This window comes from Stenella coeruleoalba, assembly GCF_951394435.1.
Source record: "Stenella coeruleoalba genome assembly, chromosome: 10".
NCBI classification, from domain to species: Eukaryota; Metazoa; Chordata; class Mammalia; order Artiodactyla; family Delphinidae; genus Stenella; species Stenella coeruleoalba.
The window spans coordinates 8,892,780-8,912,228 of record NC_137156.1 but is presented as its reverse complement, the minus strand read 5'-3'; the positions used below and the strand labels follow the sequence as shown (position 1 = coordinate 8,912,228).

Sequence of the window (19,449 nt, the reverse complement as noted above, 5' to 3'; positions counted from 1 at the left end):
GACAGATGGAGGCCCTGCAAGTCCCCAGTTCCTCCATTCCACGTTACCCAAGAGTCCCTGCGAAGACCTGGGAAGGAGGCGACGGGTAGGGAATGACTGCTGGGGAGGAAGGCGCCACCCTGCTGCACGCTCATATAGACCACACGTGGAGCTGGGCCTGGAGTTTGCCACACGGTGGCCAAGAGCCCCTCTCCAGGGAACCTTCAGAAATGCCTATTCAACCTCACGAAGGAAATGTCGCTGTTAGACGCTACCCACCCACAGTGTGCAAGCGGGCACCAAAGGCAAAGGTGGTTTATGTGGCCAAGGGTGAAGAGACCAGAACTCGGCAAACCTCACTCTCACGAACTGTACAAGTCACCCATCGGCTCTAACTCTGACTCAGTTATGCCCCAAATTCATGTCCTGCCCTTAACATACCAGTTCCTCTCATGCTTTTCCACTAAAGAACCTCTAGCATCAGAGGTGTAAACTCCGCCTCCTATGGGAGCACACCTGCGTGCCTAATTTAAACCCGTACTAACTCCGTGTGCTCCTCCAGGATAGAGCCCTGCATGTATTCTACACTTGTATAATACTTTAACACGTGAATACACACACGCACACACACACGTGCGTGTATACATATGTTCCCCCAATCCTTCCACATGCCATGGAAGCATAATAAACATATGATTTCAGATTTAAGGATAAAGCTTTAATTATTGACTTGATGACCAAGCACAAGACAAATTCTTCACAGGCTCTTTTCTAAGGAAGACTAAATAGAGGCAACGTGTTCAATGGAAACCCCTAAGATGACAGCACACAGAGTAGCAGCGAGGAGCTGGTCTTCTGACTGCGTCTCTCCCCACGGCAGGGCTAACTTTATGAGATAGCTCTTCTACAAGACAAAGCAGTGGGTCACAGGTAAAGCCAAGCAAACATGATACTCCAACTGTATCACACAACTGAGATACAAAATACAGTCGTCCCTCGGTATCCACGGGGTGTTGGTTCTGGACCCCCACGGGTACCAATATCCATGGACGCCCAAGTCCCTTAAATAAAGGCAGTTGGCCCTCCGTATCCAGGGGTTGAGCTTCTGAGGATTCACCCAACCTGTGGTTGAGAAACATCCACATATACATGGACCTGTGAAGTTCAAAACTTGCCGTTCAAGGGACAACAGTAAATGGTAAAAAATTCATTTTAGTACCTGTTGTTTCCCTGCTTACTTTAACCCCCAAATTGCGCCTAGGGATAGAGTCCTCATACATTTTTAGAAGGAAAGAGGAAACTGTAAAGGTGTTCTTGCCTTTGTCCTTTGCTTACTTGGGTTTTCCCAATGGGAACAGCTTGGCCCTCACCCTTCTCAGCTGAGTGAGCTAACTGGCTCAGACACCACCCCTTCCATGAAGTCCCCCCTCCCCCGTGCCTGCCGAATCTGCCCATCCGCCCACACGGCTTTAGCAAAGTTGCTTTTGTCATCTTGCGCTAATCTACTTTGATCCTTTCTTTAGTGGCTGAGAGTTCATAACTGCCTTAGTCAAGCAACTTTTTAGACTCTCACCAATGGGCCAGAACCCAAGTTATCACAAGTTCTCTTCGAAAACTTTCAAAACATCTTAATTTCAGAAAACAAGCAAGTTTTCCTGCTAAAATTTTTCACTTTGCATACTAAATTTAGACCCAGACTTCGTGATCTTTATAATCTGACTCCTCCCAATTCTCCCACTCCAATCTCCTCCCTCCCTCCCTCGTCTCCCCTCTGAGTAGAGCTTCTCATGCTCTGGTCATGGATGGTAACTTAGAGGAGCTTGGATTCCCCAAGTTGCTTCACAAGCTCCCACCCCAAGATGAAATGCACTCATCCTGTCTTGTCAGCTTCCTAGGTAATCTGTCAGCCTTAAGAACCCAGTTCAGATGTTATCTTTCCTTCCCACCCTGCCCCTCTCCAAACCAGCCCCTGCAAAATTGGAATGTAACATGATCCCCAAACTCCAGTGTCATCTCTAAACGTCTGCTCTTCCCTCACTACCTTCTCTTTGCAGCGTCCATGTCTGATTATCATTTCATCCCTGCCACCTGGAATGGCAGCACAGGAGGGTGTTCAACAAATACCTGCTGGACTTCCCTGGTGGCACGGTGACTGGGAATCCACCTGCCAATGCAGGGGACACGGGTTCGAGCCCTGGTCTGGGAAGATCCCACATGCCGCGCAGCAGCTAAGCCTGTGCGCCACAACTACTAAGCCTGCGCTCTAGAGCCCATGAGACACAACTACTGAGCCCACGTGCCGCAACTGCTGAAGCCCGCGTGCCTAGAGCCCATGCTCCGGAACAAGAGAAGCTACCGCAATGAGAAGCCCGCGCACCGCAACGAAGAGTAGCCCCTGCCCTCTGCAACTAGAGAAACCCCACGCACAGCAACGAAGGCCCAACGCAGCCAAAAATAAATATAAATAAATAAATTCACAAAAACAAAAAACAAGTGCCTGCTGAGTTGTACATTTATTTGATACAGAAAGGAAAAGTCTATGGCCTAAAACTCTGCATTTCTCTGGATAGCCATGTTATCTAGAATATAATAAAGGATATATTTTAAATATGAAAAACATTTAATGTTTATGACCTAATGAACGATACTTTCAGATCAATCAGGCATTCATTCTTTCAGTGAGTATCTGGGCTCCTAATTAGCTGCCAGGGGTTGTGCTGGGCTAGGGCCCCTGCCAGCCCCAAGGCTGCCTTAGAGCGTGCAGATCCATCGGAACAGGGTACCCTCTCTGGACAGATGAATTATAAAAGCTGAGCCCAGGACTCCAAACGCCCGCCTCAGCTGGCTGTGAGCATGGAGCCATTACCTACAGAAGTATATGAGAGAAAGTCCGACTTCGGGGGCTCAGATTTTAGTAAAAGAGACAGGCAAATACAGTCAGTTTCCAACATTTTCTATGTGACCCTGAAAATCAGACTTCGACATACGACACTTAACACACTCCATCTAAATCCTCATCTCATTGAACACTGGTACTAAAATCATCAATTTGAACTCAGGCTGAGGTATCCACCTGTGCTAGCAGAGAGTTCTAGTACGCTTAGGTAGGAAATGAGCACTGTTTGCAGATTCAAGTAGGCCACGTAATTGGCCACATTTTCACTTACCGCCTTACAGGGACTGGCCAAATTATTTCACCAAGGAACATTTTCAATTAAATTTGTCTGATTTTTAAGTCATTTCTTACCTTGCGTGTGCTTGAGAGTATTTTTTCTGTAATTGTAAATATTTCATAAGATACTTTACTCAGTTTGGAATTATTTGCTTTAACAGTTCTTTGCTTAACACTGCTACACACTTTTACCTACTAAGTTAAATATAAAAGATAATTACCGTTCCCAGTGGATAAGGTACATTAGAATAATACAAATCTTTTAAAACAATAAGCTAAAAAAAGCTGACTTTCCTAATATTAAAATATCTCTTCACATTTAAGAGGAAATGCTGATTTTTTTTGTTTTATATGAAATGTATATCATATACATACACATTTTTGACCAATTGCTTCCCTATGGAAAATAAATCAGTATACCTACTTCCTGAGTAGTCCTGCAAACAGTGGTCTGAGTTAACGTCGACTACAACTGTCTTCACTTCTTGTTAATCTAATGTATAGACTGGTACAAAAATAAATCTCAAAAGAAGTATGGGGGAGGGGTGGAAAAAACTAATTCATGGTGATCCAGTTGGCAAAGAATATCCAACCATTTATTTCAGATTCCTCATTCCAAACAAGGTGCCTGTTAAGAGACAGTGAATCTCAGACTTTAATACCCACACTAATGCTTGGGAAGGCACTGTAGTTTTGTCAGATTCAATTAATTCGTTCAACAAATATTTACAAAGCATCTCCTGAGAGACAGAAATTGTGCAGGGCAAGAGGAAGTGAACCAGAGAAACAGAACAGGGGTCCTGGAGCCGCCGGACCATGGAGCAGGGTCACCATCTAACAAGCTGCCATTCCTGCCACCAATGAGATACTTGATTAAAGATTGACTGTAAACCTTACTTCTATCTAATGCAGAGCCCTACCTCTTAGGTTTCTGGGATGAATCTGTTTAGTTCGAGGCATCTTCTTTGATTCAGGGGCCCCTTTTTCTTCTTAGAAACTGTAGGAAGAGCAGGTCACAGAAAGGCAGCTCCATAAACCCAATGTCCATCAATTAATCCATGTGCTGAAAAAGAAAAAAAAACGTCACATTTCACTACCTTTTACTACCTTCAAAGGAAAAAGACACTTCAAAAGTTATGGCTGAATACTGCACTAGTCTAAACTCAACAAAATCTCAACTAATCTAATCAAGCTGAAGGCCACTGCAGAAGGTTACCTACTAACTTTTAATTCGATGTAGGACACATCATTTTGCCACTATCTGGGCTTTCCCGTGAAAAACACAGGGGAAAAAAATCACTGTACCTTTAACAAAAAAGAGTGAAAAAATTCAGTGAATTGTGTTTTAAAGCAACATTTCCAGGTACAATTAAAGTACATCAGGCTATAAGAGGGTTTTGCTGTATATAGTACAAGTCTGCCCGTTTATAAATTCTTTAGTGCATGGACCATGTCTCATTCATTTTGTCTTACTGAGTTAATTCAATTAATACATGTGGTTGCTATTGAGGCTGTTCCCCCATTATTCCAGTTCTCTCTTCTAGGCTCCTTTAGGACTGTTCTTTCTCCCTTCCGGTGTTTAGCTAGAATGCGTGACCAGTTCTGGCTAATTACCTGTGAGTGGAAGAAACAGGCATCGCTTCCAGGGTGGAGCATTTAGTTATCAAAGCCAGATCCCCCAGTGCTCTTCTTCCTCTGCCATGAGACAGGCACTGTTCTAGACAGCGAGTCTGACAACACAGAGCTGAGCTCCCGCCAACCCAACGTGATCATGGAGCAGAAACATAAAGGAGATCTTTGTTGTTTTAAGCACTGAGGTTTAGGAGTTATTTGTTACTGCAGCATAACCCTGTCCTGACATACACATTTTAAAAACAGCGATTTGAAATACAATGTGTCAAAACAGTAAGAATCCAAAACTTAACCATCTCTTTCCCCCATGAGATCCTCAAGGACCCCTGAGCTATAAAATCTTAGTTTTAACTTCCTGCAATAAGGCTGATAAGCAAAGCCCATGATGATGATGTTAAACATGAAATTATGTTTAATCACTAAGCAAAGACACAAGAATGGAATAGCAATGCTTTGTTTAATACTTTTAAAACATCCAGTACTACAGAAAAAAACAAAAGCACCTACTGTGTGCCTGTGTACTTCCTACACATTACCTAATTTAATCCTAATGATAACTGCTTAGGTAGCTATCATTTATCCATTTTAAAGATAAGAAAATTAAGACAGGAAGAGGTTAAGGAACCTGCCCACGGCCAACAAATAAGAAATGTGGCACCACCTGACTCAGGTACTCTCAACGCTTATTTCCTGGCTGGAAATAGTACCTGCTCTGGGGGTTTTGTTCAAGAGGCTGTATAGCACAACAAGTCATGACTATATATTTCGGTGTCAAATCACACTGGGTTCAAGGCTTACTGTGTGGCTTTGTTCAAGGTACTTAACCTCTCTGAAGATCAGATTTCCCAACTGTAAAACTAGGATATGGTATCCACCTCATTGGGTTGTAAGAACTAAACAATTCAGGTGCTTTGCTCACTGCCTGGCACACGGAAATATCAAATATTAATCCTCTTTAAGAATGCCTATATGGGACCATAGGGCTGTATCTAATAACCAGTATAAGGTTTTAGAAATTTATGGTTTCAATACAGCAGAGAAGAAGCAGAAGGAAAGAAGGCTATGATTAACTTTAGTATTTTAACCCCGATAAGGCTGCATGTGGGCACTGCATAAAAAATATTTGCAATTTTTTAACTGCATGGTAAAGAATATGAAATATGAAGGTTCAATACCGTGTACTTCATCTAGCACTGTGCTAAATGGTCTATAAAAGATATAGTTCCCCAACTCCCTGCACGAAAAACATCCACCATCCAACTGACGGAGCTTCCGATTCAAGAGAGAATGTAGAGACGTCAGGGCCAAATAAACTGTATGAAGGCTTAACTCCCAACTTAACGCTTTTAAAAGGTCACGATATTTAGAAGTTTTTAAAGCGACAACTCCGACTGTAATTCAATCACGTGACACCACAAGATCCGGAGCCTGCACAGAAAATATGCAAATTCCCAATCAGTAACAGCTTTCCGCTACCCTGTTCTCTGCCTACCCACTGTCCCTAGCTGTCCATCCCATTTTTAAATCCTTGTAGGGGGGGAGTGAGTCTTTCCAACGACAGCAGCACTGTAGCGATGAAGACGAGTGATGAACCGTTCCTTTACGGAAAGAAATAAATACTACATGGAGCAAAAACATGACACGATCAAAAAGCGTAAAGACAGTTAGTTGCAACGAGAAAAAACATGAATGAATGTGGAGGGCGGAGCCTGGGAAAACCCCTCCGCAACGCTGCACTGAACAAAGCGCTTCGCATGCCAGGAGGAGGGGGGAATGGAAGTGCCAGCTCAGGAAGGAGCCCAGAGTGAATGCGGAGAGCAGGAGGAGGAGGACGAGGCGAAGCGAGGCGAGGCGAGGCAAGGCGAGGCGAGGCGAGGCGAGCGCGGCAGCCCTGAGACTCCTCCTCGCCGCCAGCTCCGCCGCCGCCCCCTCCCCTCTCCAGCAGCAACTCCTTCGCCAGCCCGACCCCAAGGCGAGCCGGAGCCGACCCGCGCCCAAACCCACCGCCCTCTTCCCAACTGCTGCAGGCGCGTACTCCCAACCCGGAAAGAAACTACCCAGGTGGCTGGGAGTAAACAGGCACTTAGAGCAAAGAACGAAAGGAAAAGCAAGCCACAAAGCCGGGAGGTTGGGAAGCCGAGGCCTGGCCTCCCTCACCCCCCACCGTCTTGCAGAATGCGTCTGCGGCTGGAACGCGGGCGGGGAGGCTGGGTCCCTCCGTACCTGCTCGGCTCGCAGGACCGCAGCTCGGGCCGCTTGCGCGCGGCGAGGGAGCCCAGAAGTGGCAAGTGTCTCCCGCACGCAGCCATCCCCTCTGCAAGGTCTGCGGTTGCACACACACGCACACACACGCGCGCCCGCACGCCCCCCGCCCGCGGAGAGGGATGTGGTCCTGCCCCCCACCCCACTACGCCGGTCCCCCGCCGCCCTCCCAGCTGCAGCGCCCCCGCCGCGGAGCCCGCGCCGAACCTGCTGCCAGGACGCCCGGCGGGGCCGCTGCCGCTGCAGCCGGCCCTAGAGCTGCGCTGCTGATGGCGGCGGCCGCAGCTCGAAATCTCCTCGACCCCCGCGCGGCGGCGGCGGCGCCTGGGATCCCTCCTTCACTTGACAACCCCAAACACAAACATAACCTCCTCCGGCTGCTGCTCCCGGTCCCCCCGGCTCCGTCCCCCTCCCCGCCGCCGCCGCCGCCCCCAGCAGCAGCCACACTAAAGGCCAGCGACTGGCACTCTCACCACCCAGCGCTGAAATATTAAACAGGGGAGCCGGCCGGGGGGCGGGGGGGCGAGCGCGGGGCGCGCGGGCGGGGGCCGCAAGCGCCGAGAGGGAGAGGCGGCAGCGCTCGCCGGCGCCCGGGGCCGCGGCATGATCGCCGCCGCCGGGGAGGGGGCGTCCGGGGGGCCGGGCGGCGAGGCCGGGAGCGCGCACCGCGGGAGGCGGGGCGGGGGGACCCCGGGGTCTGGGGCGAGGAGGGCAGGCGCGGGCTTTACCTCTCCCCGGGGCAGAGTAGGGCACGTTTAGAGTCTTTAGGGGTGACGGGAGGAGCGCGGGCCGGGTGGCGCGGGGTAGGGAGGGCGAAGGTCGGAGGCTTTCCCGCGGGTAGGCGGGGCAGCAGGGGATCCCCGGGGGCGGGAGGCGGGGAGGCCGTGGGCTGCGACGCGGGGGCGGGGGAGGGGGCGTCCCCCGGCGGGGACCAAGGCGGGGTCTTTGCGGGGGGAGGGGCGGGGTCACCCCGGGGGCGGAGGCCCAGCGGGACTGGCGCCGCCGCTTGCCCAGCCCTGCCGTGGGGTAGGGGTAGGGTGGGTGCCCCGGGTCCGGGCTCGCTCGGAGCCCGGAGTCCCGGGTCTCCCTGGCGGGGCGGGCCCGGGACCGCGCCTACCCCCGCTGCCCGCCCGCGGCTCAGCCCCGCCCGGCCGCCGCAGGGACGGGAGGGGGGACGGAAGGAGGGGGCGGTGCGGCCCGAGGGGGGAAGGGGCGGGGTTAGGGACGCGAGGGGCGGGAGCCCGGGGTCGCGCCGGTTCGGGGACTGGCGCCCGGCGTGGGCGGAGGGGCGGGCCCGCCGGTCACGCGGCCCAGGGAAGGCCTGGCCGGGTCGCGCAGTTGGGGGCGGTTGGTCCGGGAAGAGGGGCGGGGACGGGCGGGGCGATAGTTTCTCTTTACCGTCTCTTTACTTTTTAAAGCAGGATGTGGGCCGGCCCGGTGACGTCATGGGGTCTCCCAGCCCCGCCCCCCGCCCGGGCCGAAAGGGGGAGGGGAGAGGGAAAAGGGCGGGCCAGGGTGCGGGGGGACCCCAAGGGGGTTTCCTCAGCAACGCGTGGAGGGAAGGGGAAAGTCATTGTGAAACTTGAAACTCATTAACTTTGAAAAACAACTTTATAAAAAAACGGGAGGGGGGCGGGGTGTTGAGTTGAAGGGTGGAAGGGGACATATTTTTAACCCTGAACTGAAACTACTTTTTGGTGGCGGATGTTCTATTAAAAGATTGAGGAAAGCCAAGGTTATTCCAGAGGCCACTGCAATGCCCGCTGGTGGTTCCCAGAGCCGGAGCAGCGAGCGCAGTTAACCCTTGCCGGTCCGCCTGACAGCTTGGGGCAGGGAGGAGAGGGCTCTTTGGGGTCAGGAAAAGGGGGTTGCGGGCCTGGGCAGCGACCTGGCCACAGGGTCGCAAGGAGGAGACAAAGGGGGAAGAAGGAGTAATTACCATAAGCCAGAGTTTGACCCCGGCTGCTAGAAAGCAACAGAGGAAGCAAGGAGTGGAAATCTATGGAAAAGAAATCAGGAGGGGCTGCACCAGGGTAATGATGCAGGTTTTCAGGGTTAGACCTAAATAAAGAACGTTAGAAGTTTGGGGCTCAGAAATTCCACATGTACACCGAAACAAGCAGGCACAAATGACTGGTTTAAGTAGCCACGCTGAACTTGAGAGGAATAAGGTGAAAGAACAATTTTGATGCAGAAAAAATTCTCATATACAAACCAAAGTGCTTTCCCCTTTTAAGGAATAAAAATGCTGAACGACCGTACACCCACTCTGCTGGCCATCTGCGCAAACTTGAATTGTTTTGTTCCCTGGGGCTTCCATAAAGAGATCTAGGTTTTTCCTCCTAGGGTTGACCCCTAAAATTCCCCTGAGGAAATCCTACCTCTAGCTCATTTGAGCTAAGAAAAGCTTAATGCACCAGAATGCGAATGATTAAAAATGGAATACTCAATAATGGCGAGCTTGTAACCAAAAATAGTGTCACGTAAAGGGGGGAATATGCCCATTAAAAAGTAGATTTGGTCATAAAAGCGAAGATCAGCCAACAACTGCCTAAATTTGAAATAATGTTTAGCACACTATGCTTCCAACCTTGCAATGAAATAATGCAATTTTTTTCATTTTCGATGTGATAAAATCATCTCTGGTATGGAATTAAATGACACTTAATGGACTGCAATCACAAAACGTATGTAAATGTAACTTTACAACTTGAATTAAAAAAAAAATAGTGGGAATCAGCCGCATAGCACAGGGAGATCAGCTCGGTGATTTGTGACCACCTAGAGGGGTGGGATAGGGAGGGTGGGAGGGAGACACAAGAGGGAGGGGATATGGGGATATATGTATAGCTGATTCACTTTGTTATACAGCAGAAACTAACACAACACTGTAAAGCAATTATACTCCAATAAGATGTTAAAAATAAATAAATAATTTTTTAAAAATCCATTTACATGTGAAAGTACACCTAATCTGTCAGACGATAAAGATTAAGGTAAGGCTGATGATAACTGACTCTACTCTGTGTCACCTGCTAAGTCAAAAATGCTAACTGAATACATTTTTAACCCAATAGTTGTTACCATAACAAGTACATAGTGTGAACACAAGGTTTATATGGGATTTGGCATTGCTGTGAACTCTCTAACAAATTAAACATGCAATTTGGAGTTGTAATAGATTAATTTTGTCATTTCAGTTTGTTAAAGAACTTTTTTCTTAAATAGACTATTCACAATTTAACTATCTTGAGCATCAAATTAATATTAATCTTTTTTTGGAAATATATATAATACCGAACATTTTCCCATTTTCAAGTTCCGAATTTTCCAAGTGCAATTTCTTTTCCTAATTCTGCCTACAATTCTAACTTCCTAGTTATCAGAATGCAGGGGAATCCAACTAAACTATAAAGTAGCTAGTTTCGGCTTTAATTATTTTGTGGCAAATTGAATACAATTTCTCAAATTGTATCTTATAAACGGAATTTGGGGAAAAGCTTTTTTTTTTTTTAACCACAAGATAAATGGGAATGGTAAACAGCAGTTTGAACTGTCAAAAATTCTGGAACACTGGGGGAGGTGACCCTACTCTGAAAAAGAAAAAAAAAACAAAGAGGGGGCTCCTAGGGCCCCCTTCCTCTCTGGCTGCACCCTCCCGGCAGCCAGAGCGCTCTTGGGGAGCGGGGTTCACGCGAGGGCAGTGTCACAGAGAGGCTCCGCACACATTTTCCTCGCAGGGCAGTTAGGCGCCAGCACAAGTCCTCCGCGGGGCTTCGTCGGGGGACCCCGCCATCCCGCCGCGTCCACGGGGCTCCGCGCCCCCGCCCGCGCGCCCCCTGCCCCGGTTCCCACGCGGCCGCCGGGCCCGCCCGGCTCGGGCTCCCCCCTGGCGCGGCCCCGCGGCCCCGGCCCTCCGCCCAGCGCGCGGCCCGGCAGCGCCTCCGCCACGCGGAGATCCCGGAGGTTCCTCCCAGCTGTCGGCCGGGTCACGCCGCCGCCCGTCCCTCCCCTCCGCCCTCCGCCCTCCGCGCGCGCTGGGCTTTCCCGTCCACCGGCCGAATCCCCTCCTCCTCGGGGCGACCCGGCGACAAAACCTGCCCCGCACTCTCTGCCAACTGTGCCCCACGCCCGGGCTCTTCCCCAGCCAGACGCCAGACAAAAGAGCCGAGGGAAAACTTACCCGAACTGCCACGCCAAACTCTGATCCAAAGCTTCCTGGGTTTAACTTTTAATTTTAAAAACAACAAAAGCAGAAACCAAAAGCCTCCTAGGTTGGAAGTGGGCGTGAGAGGAAATGCTAGGGGGAGGCGCTTCATTCCCTCGGCTGCTTTTGCCCCCCCTTTTCTGGCCCCTGCCTGGGGCTTTGATGTTATCTGGTGCACCGCCTACGTTGGGTTTATACCGTGGGCTCCGCGCCGAGAATGATACACAGATATTTGGCACTTTACGTGCTGGTTTGAAGAGAGGGAAGCAGGTGGTCACGGTAAAGTATTCCCACTTCTTAGCCCGCAGCGAGAAGGGAGCATTTGCCCCGCTTCCCTTTGTTACCTGGACTGAAATGAACAATCCGCCTATCTAGTAATCCTGGAGCGCTGGACCATGTGGCATTTTCTGTTAGACACACAGAAAAGAGGCCTTCTCAGTTAGATTCATTTTCCCTCCACTCAGCACAAACTTAGAACAAGGTGGTACTGTACGATTTCTGAGGCTTTGTTTGGTTTTTAGATCTCAGTTTTGAAAGTAAATATTATTTCCCTTCTTAGACCTGCAGCCCTGAAGAGACAAGATACCTCTGAAGAAAAGAAATTCTGTAATAACATGCCTTTTATATACCATTCTTACAGGTCATAATCTCCCAGCACCCTCCCCTCCCTTTATGGAAAGCTTGTAACTGTTGATTTTATCTTCCTTAACTGGTCACTAGCAGAAACTGGATATATTTTTACATTAGATTAGCAGGCTCAGGACCATCACAAACAAAGCACTAACAAAGCATGCTTTTTTTTTTTTTTAACAGATCAGTAATCAAGAAATAATGCAGTCTAACACTCAGCCCTCAGCCCTATCTGTCCATCCACTTTATGCCAACACCAACCTGTGTTCAGACCTTGCCCTCTGGGAGTTTACAAATTAATGGAGACAGAATAAACACATGGAAAAATACCTAGAGGGGAAAAGATACAAGAAGCAACTTATGAACAGAGCCAATTAAAGTTATACAGTTACTTACATGATTGCTGAGAGCTTTCTGGATTGGGTGGAAGGCAGGATTATCAGAGAAAGTTCCATCCTGAGGGTGAGCTCTGAGTAGGATTTTGAAGGAGAGAAAGTTCGTGATTTGGCAATAGTCTGAGAATAGCATTCCAGGTAAGGGAAATAGCTTGAAGGTGAGACAGCAAGTAAACTGTGTGTGATGGTTTTTCTGGCTAGAGCAGAAAGTCAAAGTAAATGTGAAAAAAAAAGAAGGGTGGCCATATAAATGCAGCCTGCAAACCAGGGCACTATTGAGAGGAAGTGGGAGGCCGTGAATAACTATACCCTGATGAGAGGCCAAACAGTCCCGGCCAAACAGGAATGGGTTCTCTGGTAGTGACCTGTGAAGACAGAATGGGCTGAGAAAAGCCTTCTTGGGCATTCTTAAGAAGGCATTAAGACATGATATTGCATGTCATTTGGAGACATCTGGACTGAGAAGGATCTTTTTAAGGAAAATTATTGTTACTGATGGATTTAGGATCTGTCATAGTATTTTTATGGGCAGTAGTAGTAATGGTAGTATTTGTATCAGCAGAAATAGCGATAGCACATATCTTCCTTGATTTACAGTACTGTTACGCCCAGTAAACCCATCGTAAGTTGAAGATATCGTAAGGCAAAAATGCATTTAATATACCTAACCTGCTGAACATCAGAGCTTAGCCTAGCCTACCTTAAACGTGCTCAGAACACTTACATTAGCCGACAGTTGGGCAAAATGACCTAACCCAAAGCCTATTTTAAAATAAAACGTTGGATGTCTCATGTAATTTACTGAATACTGTACTGAAAGTGAAAACCTGAATAGTTGTATGTGTTTGGTTCTTTACCGTCTGGATGGTGTGACTGCCTGGGCGATGTGGTTTGGGGCCACTGCCCAGTATCATAGTCACGCGAATTGCTAGCCTGGGAAAACATCAAAATAAAGTAGAAACTTAGAAGTATGATTTTTATTGAATCTTGCTTTTGCACCGTTGTATAGTGAAAAAATATACAGTACAGGACTGTCTGTAGTGTCTGTATCAGCAAAAATAGTAATAGCAGCATTTGCATGGGCAGGAATAGTAGCATTTGTATGGGCAGTAATAGTAGTATTTATATGGGCAGTAATAGAAAATAGCATTTACACTGCAGAAGTTCTTATAGTAGTATTTGTATCAGCGGCAGGAGGAATACAGCAGTAATGGTGGTGGTGGTAATTGACAGTTACTGAGAGTTTATGACTCGCCACGCTTTCCTGTATAAACTCATTTACTCCCCCCCATAAATCCACACCACAGATGAAGTAAGAGAGGCTTAGAAATGCTAAATAATCTGCCTGCAGCCATAGAGCTAGTAAGTGGTAGTGCTGTGATTGGAACCCAGAGGATACTGAGATGCTAAAGCTTAAAGATTATATTTTCTGAAAAACATTACAATAACTCTATAACGTTGTACCTCCCTGAAACAAAGACGAAAAGGGAATGAAAAAAAAAAGTCCACTGTTTCACACAGTTTTGAGAACCTGGTAGATTGTGTGGTGAAAATGGGGAAGTTGGTATGGTGTGATGCTTGAGGGGAAGAAGAGAAAATGGCTTTACATGTAACCATGTCAAGGTTTAAGAACAATGACTTAATCCACATTAATGCCAATATTGATACCATTAACCTTACAGGATACGCTATTACAAGGAACTTAGTCTCTAACTTCATTTAAAAGCACCTAGTTTGGGCTTCCCTGGTGGCGCAGTGGTTGGGGGTCCGCCTGCCGATGCAGGGGACACGGGTTCATGCCCCGGTCCAGGAAGATCCCACATGCTGCGGAGCGGCTGGGCCCGTGAGCCATGGCCGCTGAGCCTGCGCCTCTAGAGCCTGTGCTCCGCAACGGGAGAGGCCACAACAGTGAGAGGCCCGCATACCGCAAAAAAAAAAAAAAAAAAAAGCACCTAGTTCAATGCCAACTAGTAGAAGAGTTTAATGAGTATTATTTGGTGTCCTATCTGTTAAAGAGGTGAAAAAGTACTAGAAGTGATTGATAGAGGTGATACTTGTGGTTCCTAAAAGAATTCCTCATAAGCAATGTTGACAAGTGCATACTAGGGAACGCTAGAAAGAGCCAACAGCATACAATGAAAACAATACAACCTTATCCATGACCTAACAATGTGGAAAAAAACATATTCTTAGTGAGGAATGGAGGGGAGAAAACAACTAGTTAGTAATAGCCCTACTACACTGGAGAGAAGTCACCAGTTCCAGGATTTACTACTAATGAGCAGCGTGTATTAAGCATTTGCGGAGAAAGGCAACCTATGATTAAAAGCATGAACTTGGAAGCCAGCCAGCCTGAATTGAATCCCAGCTGTGCCGGATGCATAATCTCGGGCAACTGATTTGACATTCCTGATCCTCGGTTTACGCATCTGTGAAGTGGCTATAACTGGAGTCTTCATAGAATTATCACGAGGATTAGATGAGTTGGTATTTCTAATGTGTTTAGAATAGTGCCTGTCATATAGTTATAAATATATATATGTGAGTGTTGACCAATTCCTTATTGCATGGTCAGCACTCTACTAAGTGTTCTTTAACATTAATTACCTTTTAAATATTGAAAAGAGTCTCTGGAGACTGGGGAGGCCTGATAACTAAATGGAACATGGTGCCCTGGATGGAATCCTGGAATAGAGAGAGGTCATTAATGGAGAAATTCGGTAACATCCAAATAAAGCCTGGAGTTTAGTTGATAGTAATGCACTGATGGCATTTTCTTGTTTTTGATCAAATGTACCATAATAATATAAAAATGTTTTCAATGGATGAGACTGGATGCAGGTATGCAAGAGCTCTCTGTACAGCCTTGATAAATTTTCTGTATATCTAAAATATTCTCAAATAAAGGTTATTTTAAAAATAATAACTGGCAGCTGCAAGGTGTTGTTATCCACACCTTACTGATAAAGGAACTCAGGCTTAGAGAGGTTAAGTAACGTGTCCAAGGTACAATCACATCTGGCCTTCCAGGGACTCCCACCACCTGCAGCACAGACCACCTCCTGAAGCCCCGCACCTGCTGCCTCCTAGTCAGTCTGAGCTTTCCTTTACACTCTCACCTGGAGCCGTCGAGGCGCTGGGAGAGCACGTGGCGCCTAAACACAGTTCTGCAGCAGATAGTGTTTTTTTTCCAAGTTACCTTTCTCCTCTTTGAGATTTAATTCCCACCTTGATGGTCTATCTAGTAGAACCTGATTTCACGTTTAATATATATATATATATTTTCAGGTTTAAAATATATATTTTATATCTCAGGTTCAAAATATGCCGGGTTATTAGGTTATTCCCGGCATATTTTCATTTTAATGGGGGTTATATCTATAATTATGGAATTTCAGCATCAACACAGGGGTACACTAGGTGTGTGGGCCAGGCTACAGGACAGGATTCAACACAGCGTTTAAGCAGTTCAAGTTTCCCTTGGATGTCATTGATTATAAGTAACCTTTTCTTCCTGTAAATAAATTGCCTACACCACAACTCCAAGCCTACCAGCTTTAAGGCGCCCTCTTTCTCCAACACATGTCCACTGCCAGTGTATACTTACCGGCTCCACTACCTTCTCTGCCACCCCGAATCTTGTCAGCTCCCAAACTCACCAGGTTCTGGCTTTCTACATATGTTGTCGGGCTCTAAAAAGTTTTCTCTACATGCCTGCTCCTTGGATGAAGTTTTGGAGTTTATCGGTATCTTCTTTTCATAGCAGTTCCTGTTATGCCGAAATGTCTATGGGTATCAGTGCAGCAGGGCCCAGGAATCAAGAGTCAAAGTCCACAATGGGACAAGTCAGAGAAAGAGCAATAGGCAGAACTGACTGTATAAAAGCCAAGGAGAACAAAAATAATATTAGTACACAGATAAGTGACCAGCAAGGAAATGAACGACAAGAGTTAGCCACTAATAAGAGGACAAGAACAGCTCATGGTAAACTTTAACATACTTTTTAAATTTCCGCTCTTTTAATTCTGCAGGAGGAGATGGAGCTTAATTTATAGTGGAAGATAGGAAACGGAACAAGGGCTATAAGAGGTCATCCAGGGCTTCCCTGGTGGCGCAGTGATTGAGAGCCCGCCTGCCGATGCAGGGGACACGGGTTCGCGCCCCGGTCCGGGAAGATCCCACATGCCGCGGAGCGGCTGGGCCCGTGAGCCATGGCCGCTGAGCCTGCGCGTCCGGAGCCTGTGCTCCACAACTGGAGAGGCCACAGCAGTGAGAGGCCCGCGTACCGCAAAAAAAACCACAAAAAAACAAAGAAAGTCATCTAAATAAGGCTGTGTGTGTGTGCGTGTGTGTGTGTGCGTGTGTGTGTGTGTGAACATCGGCCCGAGTGCCCAACCTAAAGAAGGTGTAGATATTATTTGTAAGATTTTTTGCTACTCGTGGATTACGTACACACGAGGTTCAGTAATTATAAAAAATACTGATGCAGGCAGGAAATCTTGGCACACTCGTGGTATGTAGTCTCCGAGCAGGAGTAACACGACACACATTTGTCTTCCACTTGCTACTCATACAACTGTCGTTCCCAACTGTTGTGGAACCTTCTGGTTGCAAGATTCTATCCCTCACATAGTAACAAGAGAGTCAAAGCAGTCCCTCCCTGAGCTCTGATCACACAACAGTTTCGTAAGCCTGCTCTCTCAGAAAGTTCCATGGTCCACCCCTGTGGAACAAATAAAATGATTTCCAGAAAGGTAAATCAGACATTTCCCTAACAGTAGATCTTTTCTTATTTGTCATATTCTAAAGGCATAGTTTTCTATTACCCTAAAGTCTGTTTGGGGGAAGGAAGGTGGCTAGCTTCTGAATTTTCTTCAAAAATATATTTTTTTTTACTGTCTCAATAATCATTCCTTACAAGTATCTATTCTGAGCATCTGATGATCTTGTATCCATTTTGGTACCATTAAAACAAAATCACACATTTCTTTTTTCACTCAAATCTCTGATGAAATTTCTTATTAAGAAACTTTTCATTTTCTTAGGAAAAAATAAGTCTTGTCCCAAACCAGTTATTATTCAAAAAAGTTTCCAAACACAAGTTATTTTATGACAGTGGTCTGTGATTCATATTCCCAAAAGGCCAAGCTGCCACCCTGCAACAAATCACAAGAAAATATTTCATTTGTGTCTGTTTTCACAAATTCAAAGAAAGCCAGAATAAATTTGGGCAGTACTTACAAAAGAAATTCTGGGATGCTGCAGAAATATTAGCAGATACTCATGAGTATGGATTTCTTGCTACTAAGATACCCTTGAAGCTTGCTTGATTTTTCTGGTAATGTAAAATATATGGTAGTACTGAGATGTCATCATGGGATACCGACCAGTTGTGTAGCAGATAAATCAAAGGAACCATTCTTCTAGGTTAAACTAAAGATCCCAGATAATGGAAAGAAATATTAGTGTTTCTGATCATGGCCAAATTACTATTTAGACGCTTTGCCAATTAGCAACCTAAGATTAATGTGCTAAAGCTTTAAGGGGCATTTTACAGTGTCCTCATCTGTAAGATGGGGTGATAATCATAACCTCCTTTCTAGGGATGCTTTACAAAAGAGCAATGAGTGCTTATTAAGTAATCTGGATGTATCCACTTCTACAAAAGTATCTATCTAAATAGTTCCTTCTCTTTATCCATCACAGTGTGTAATGTCTTTTATGTTATTCTTCCATGTCTCTTCATTGTATCCTCCTTTCTTTCTTTGTTTACATAGTACATAATGGGATTCCTTTTTAAGTAAGCATTTATTTCCATACTGGTACCTACTTGTCATTCTACTGCTCTTCTTTGCTCCTGAATTTGAAGTGAATGGCTTATTCTTAAACCCAGGACAATATTATTTTTAGGTTCTACAAAGTCTGTGAATTGGACATTTGCCCTCTTAAATTCAATTACAATTACTCCTGTTAATATTTACAAGTGCACTGAATTCTCTGGATGAAGATTACTGCACAATCTCTCTTTTTCTTCTAGTTTGTTTTGACCTGACATCAAGCTTCTCGAATATAGATTCTCTGACTAATTAAAATCAGAATTATCTCTTTACAACCACCCATAACCCACAATTTTGACATCATTTCCAACCACATTTTCCAATTCCCTCAATTTTCTCTTAACCAACACCCTCCTGCCTGTTTTCCCAACACTAACTCCCTTTCCCCCCACATTTAGAAGACTTGGGATTTCATCATTATCATCCTAAGATGTAGAGGTCCACTGTGATACATTAAAAAAAGTTTTTGCTCCCTCTTTTATTCAAAAGATTGCTAAAGATGAAAAGCAAGTACAGCCTATATTATGTTTAATAAGAAGCTTCTCCATAGTAGATTAATTCAGTAGTACTCCAGTGTTGCCAATATTAACATTGGAGTCTGGGGAAAGAACACAGTTGTCCATCATGAAAACAACTTGGAAAAGATAGGGCTAGAGTCCAAACATTCCCAGCTTCACTTAATCAGGCACTAATTGTCTCCTAAAAATAATGCTTCGATCATGTAACTCCTTGACTAAAGAAACCCAGTAGCTCCCCTCTAACTACAAGATGCAGCCCATATTCCCAGCTGCCTTTCGAACCACAGTGTGATCCAAGTGTGCATTTCCAGCATTTTCATCAGCTGCTTCCCCAAATAAAGTCTTCATTTCAGCTAAATGTTTCCACTTGCTGTTTCTGCAATGAGTTTGATGCTTCCTTTTTCCCCTATTTCCAATCACTGTCACTACAAGGAGTGCCCGCCTTCCTCCCCTTTGCTCATCCAGACCCTGCCCATTCTCTAAGATCCAGCTGAATGGTAGCCTTCCTGTGACCACTCCATGAGACGGGCCGATAGACTCATATAAAATTGGCATACTCTCAATTAGGTAGTTGATCATGTCTGCAACACTAAGTGCCATTGTTTAACTTTTTTTAGGTTTCTAGCTTCCGGTCTAAATTGTTTAGAATAGACAACTCTTATAATTCCACATACACCCCCCTTTAGTCTTCCTTACTAATTAATTAATAACCGACTCGATGTTATCCATGAAGCATCCTTACAGGGAAATATTGCATTTTGTGTCCAATACTTTATGTGGGTGTGTGTGTGTGTGCGTGTGAAACATAGGTAGGTAG

At 46.2% G+C, this 19,449-nt stretch overlaps 1 protein-coding gene across 4 annotated transcripts in view; it reads right to left on the bottom strand.

Moving 5' to 3' along the window:
• The window catches only part of HIVEP1 (HIVEP zinc finger 1), a 143,408-nt gene extending 131,990 nt beyond the window's left edge, over nt 1-11,418 (bottom strand). For 2 of the 4 annotated variants that reach the window (XM_079934108.1, XM_079934111.1), the window contains exons 1-2: nt 4,766-7,143; nt 4,072-4,214 (exon numbers count right to left, since the gene is read on the bottom strand). In XM_079934108.1, coding sequence (XP_079790234.1) covers nt 4,072-4,111 — 40 coding nt within the window. In that variant the 5' untranslated portion in view covers nt 4,112-4,214; nt 4,766-7,143. Of the gene's footprint in view, nt 1-4,071; nt 4,215-4,765; nt 7,144-11,228 lie in introns of those variants that run through there. The other 2 variants (XM_079934109.1, XM_079934110.1) reach the window with 2 other exon arrangements.
• Between the last annotated feature and the right edge of the window lie 8,031 nt (nt 11,419-19,449).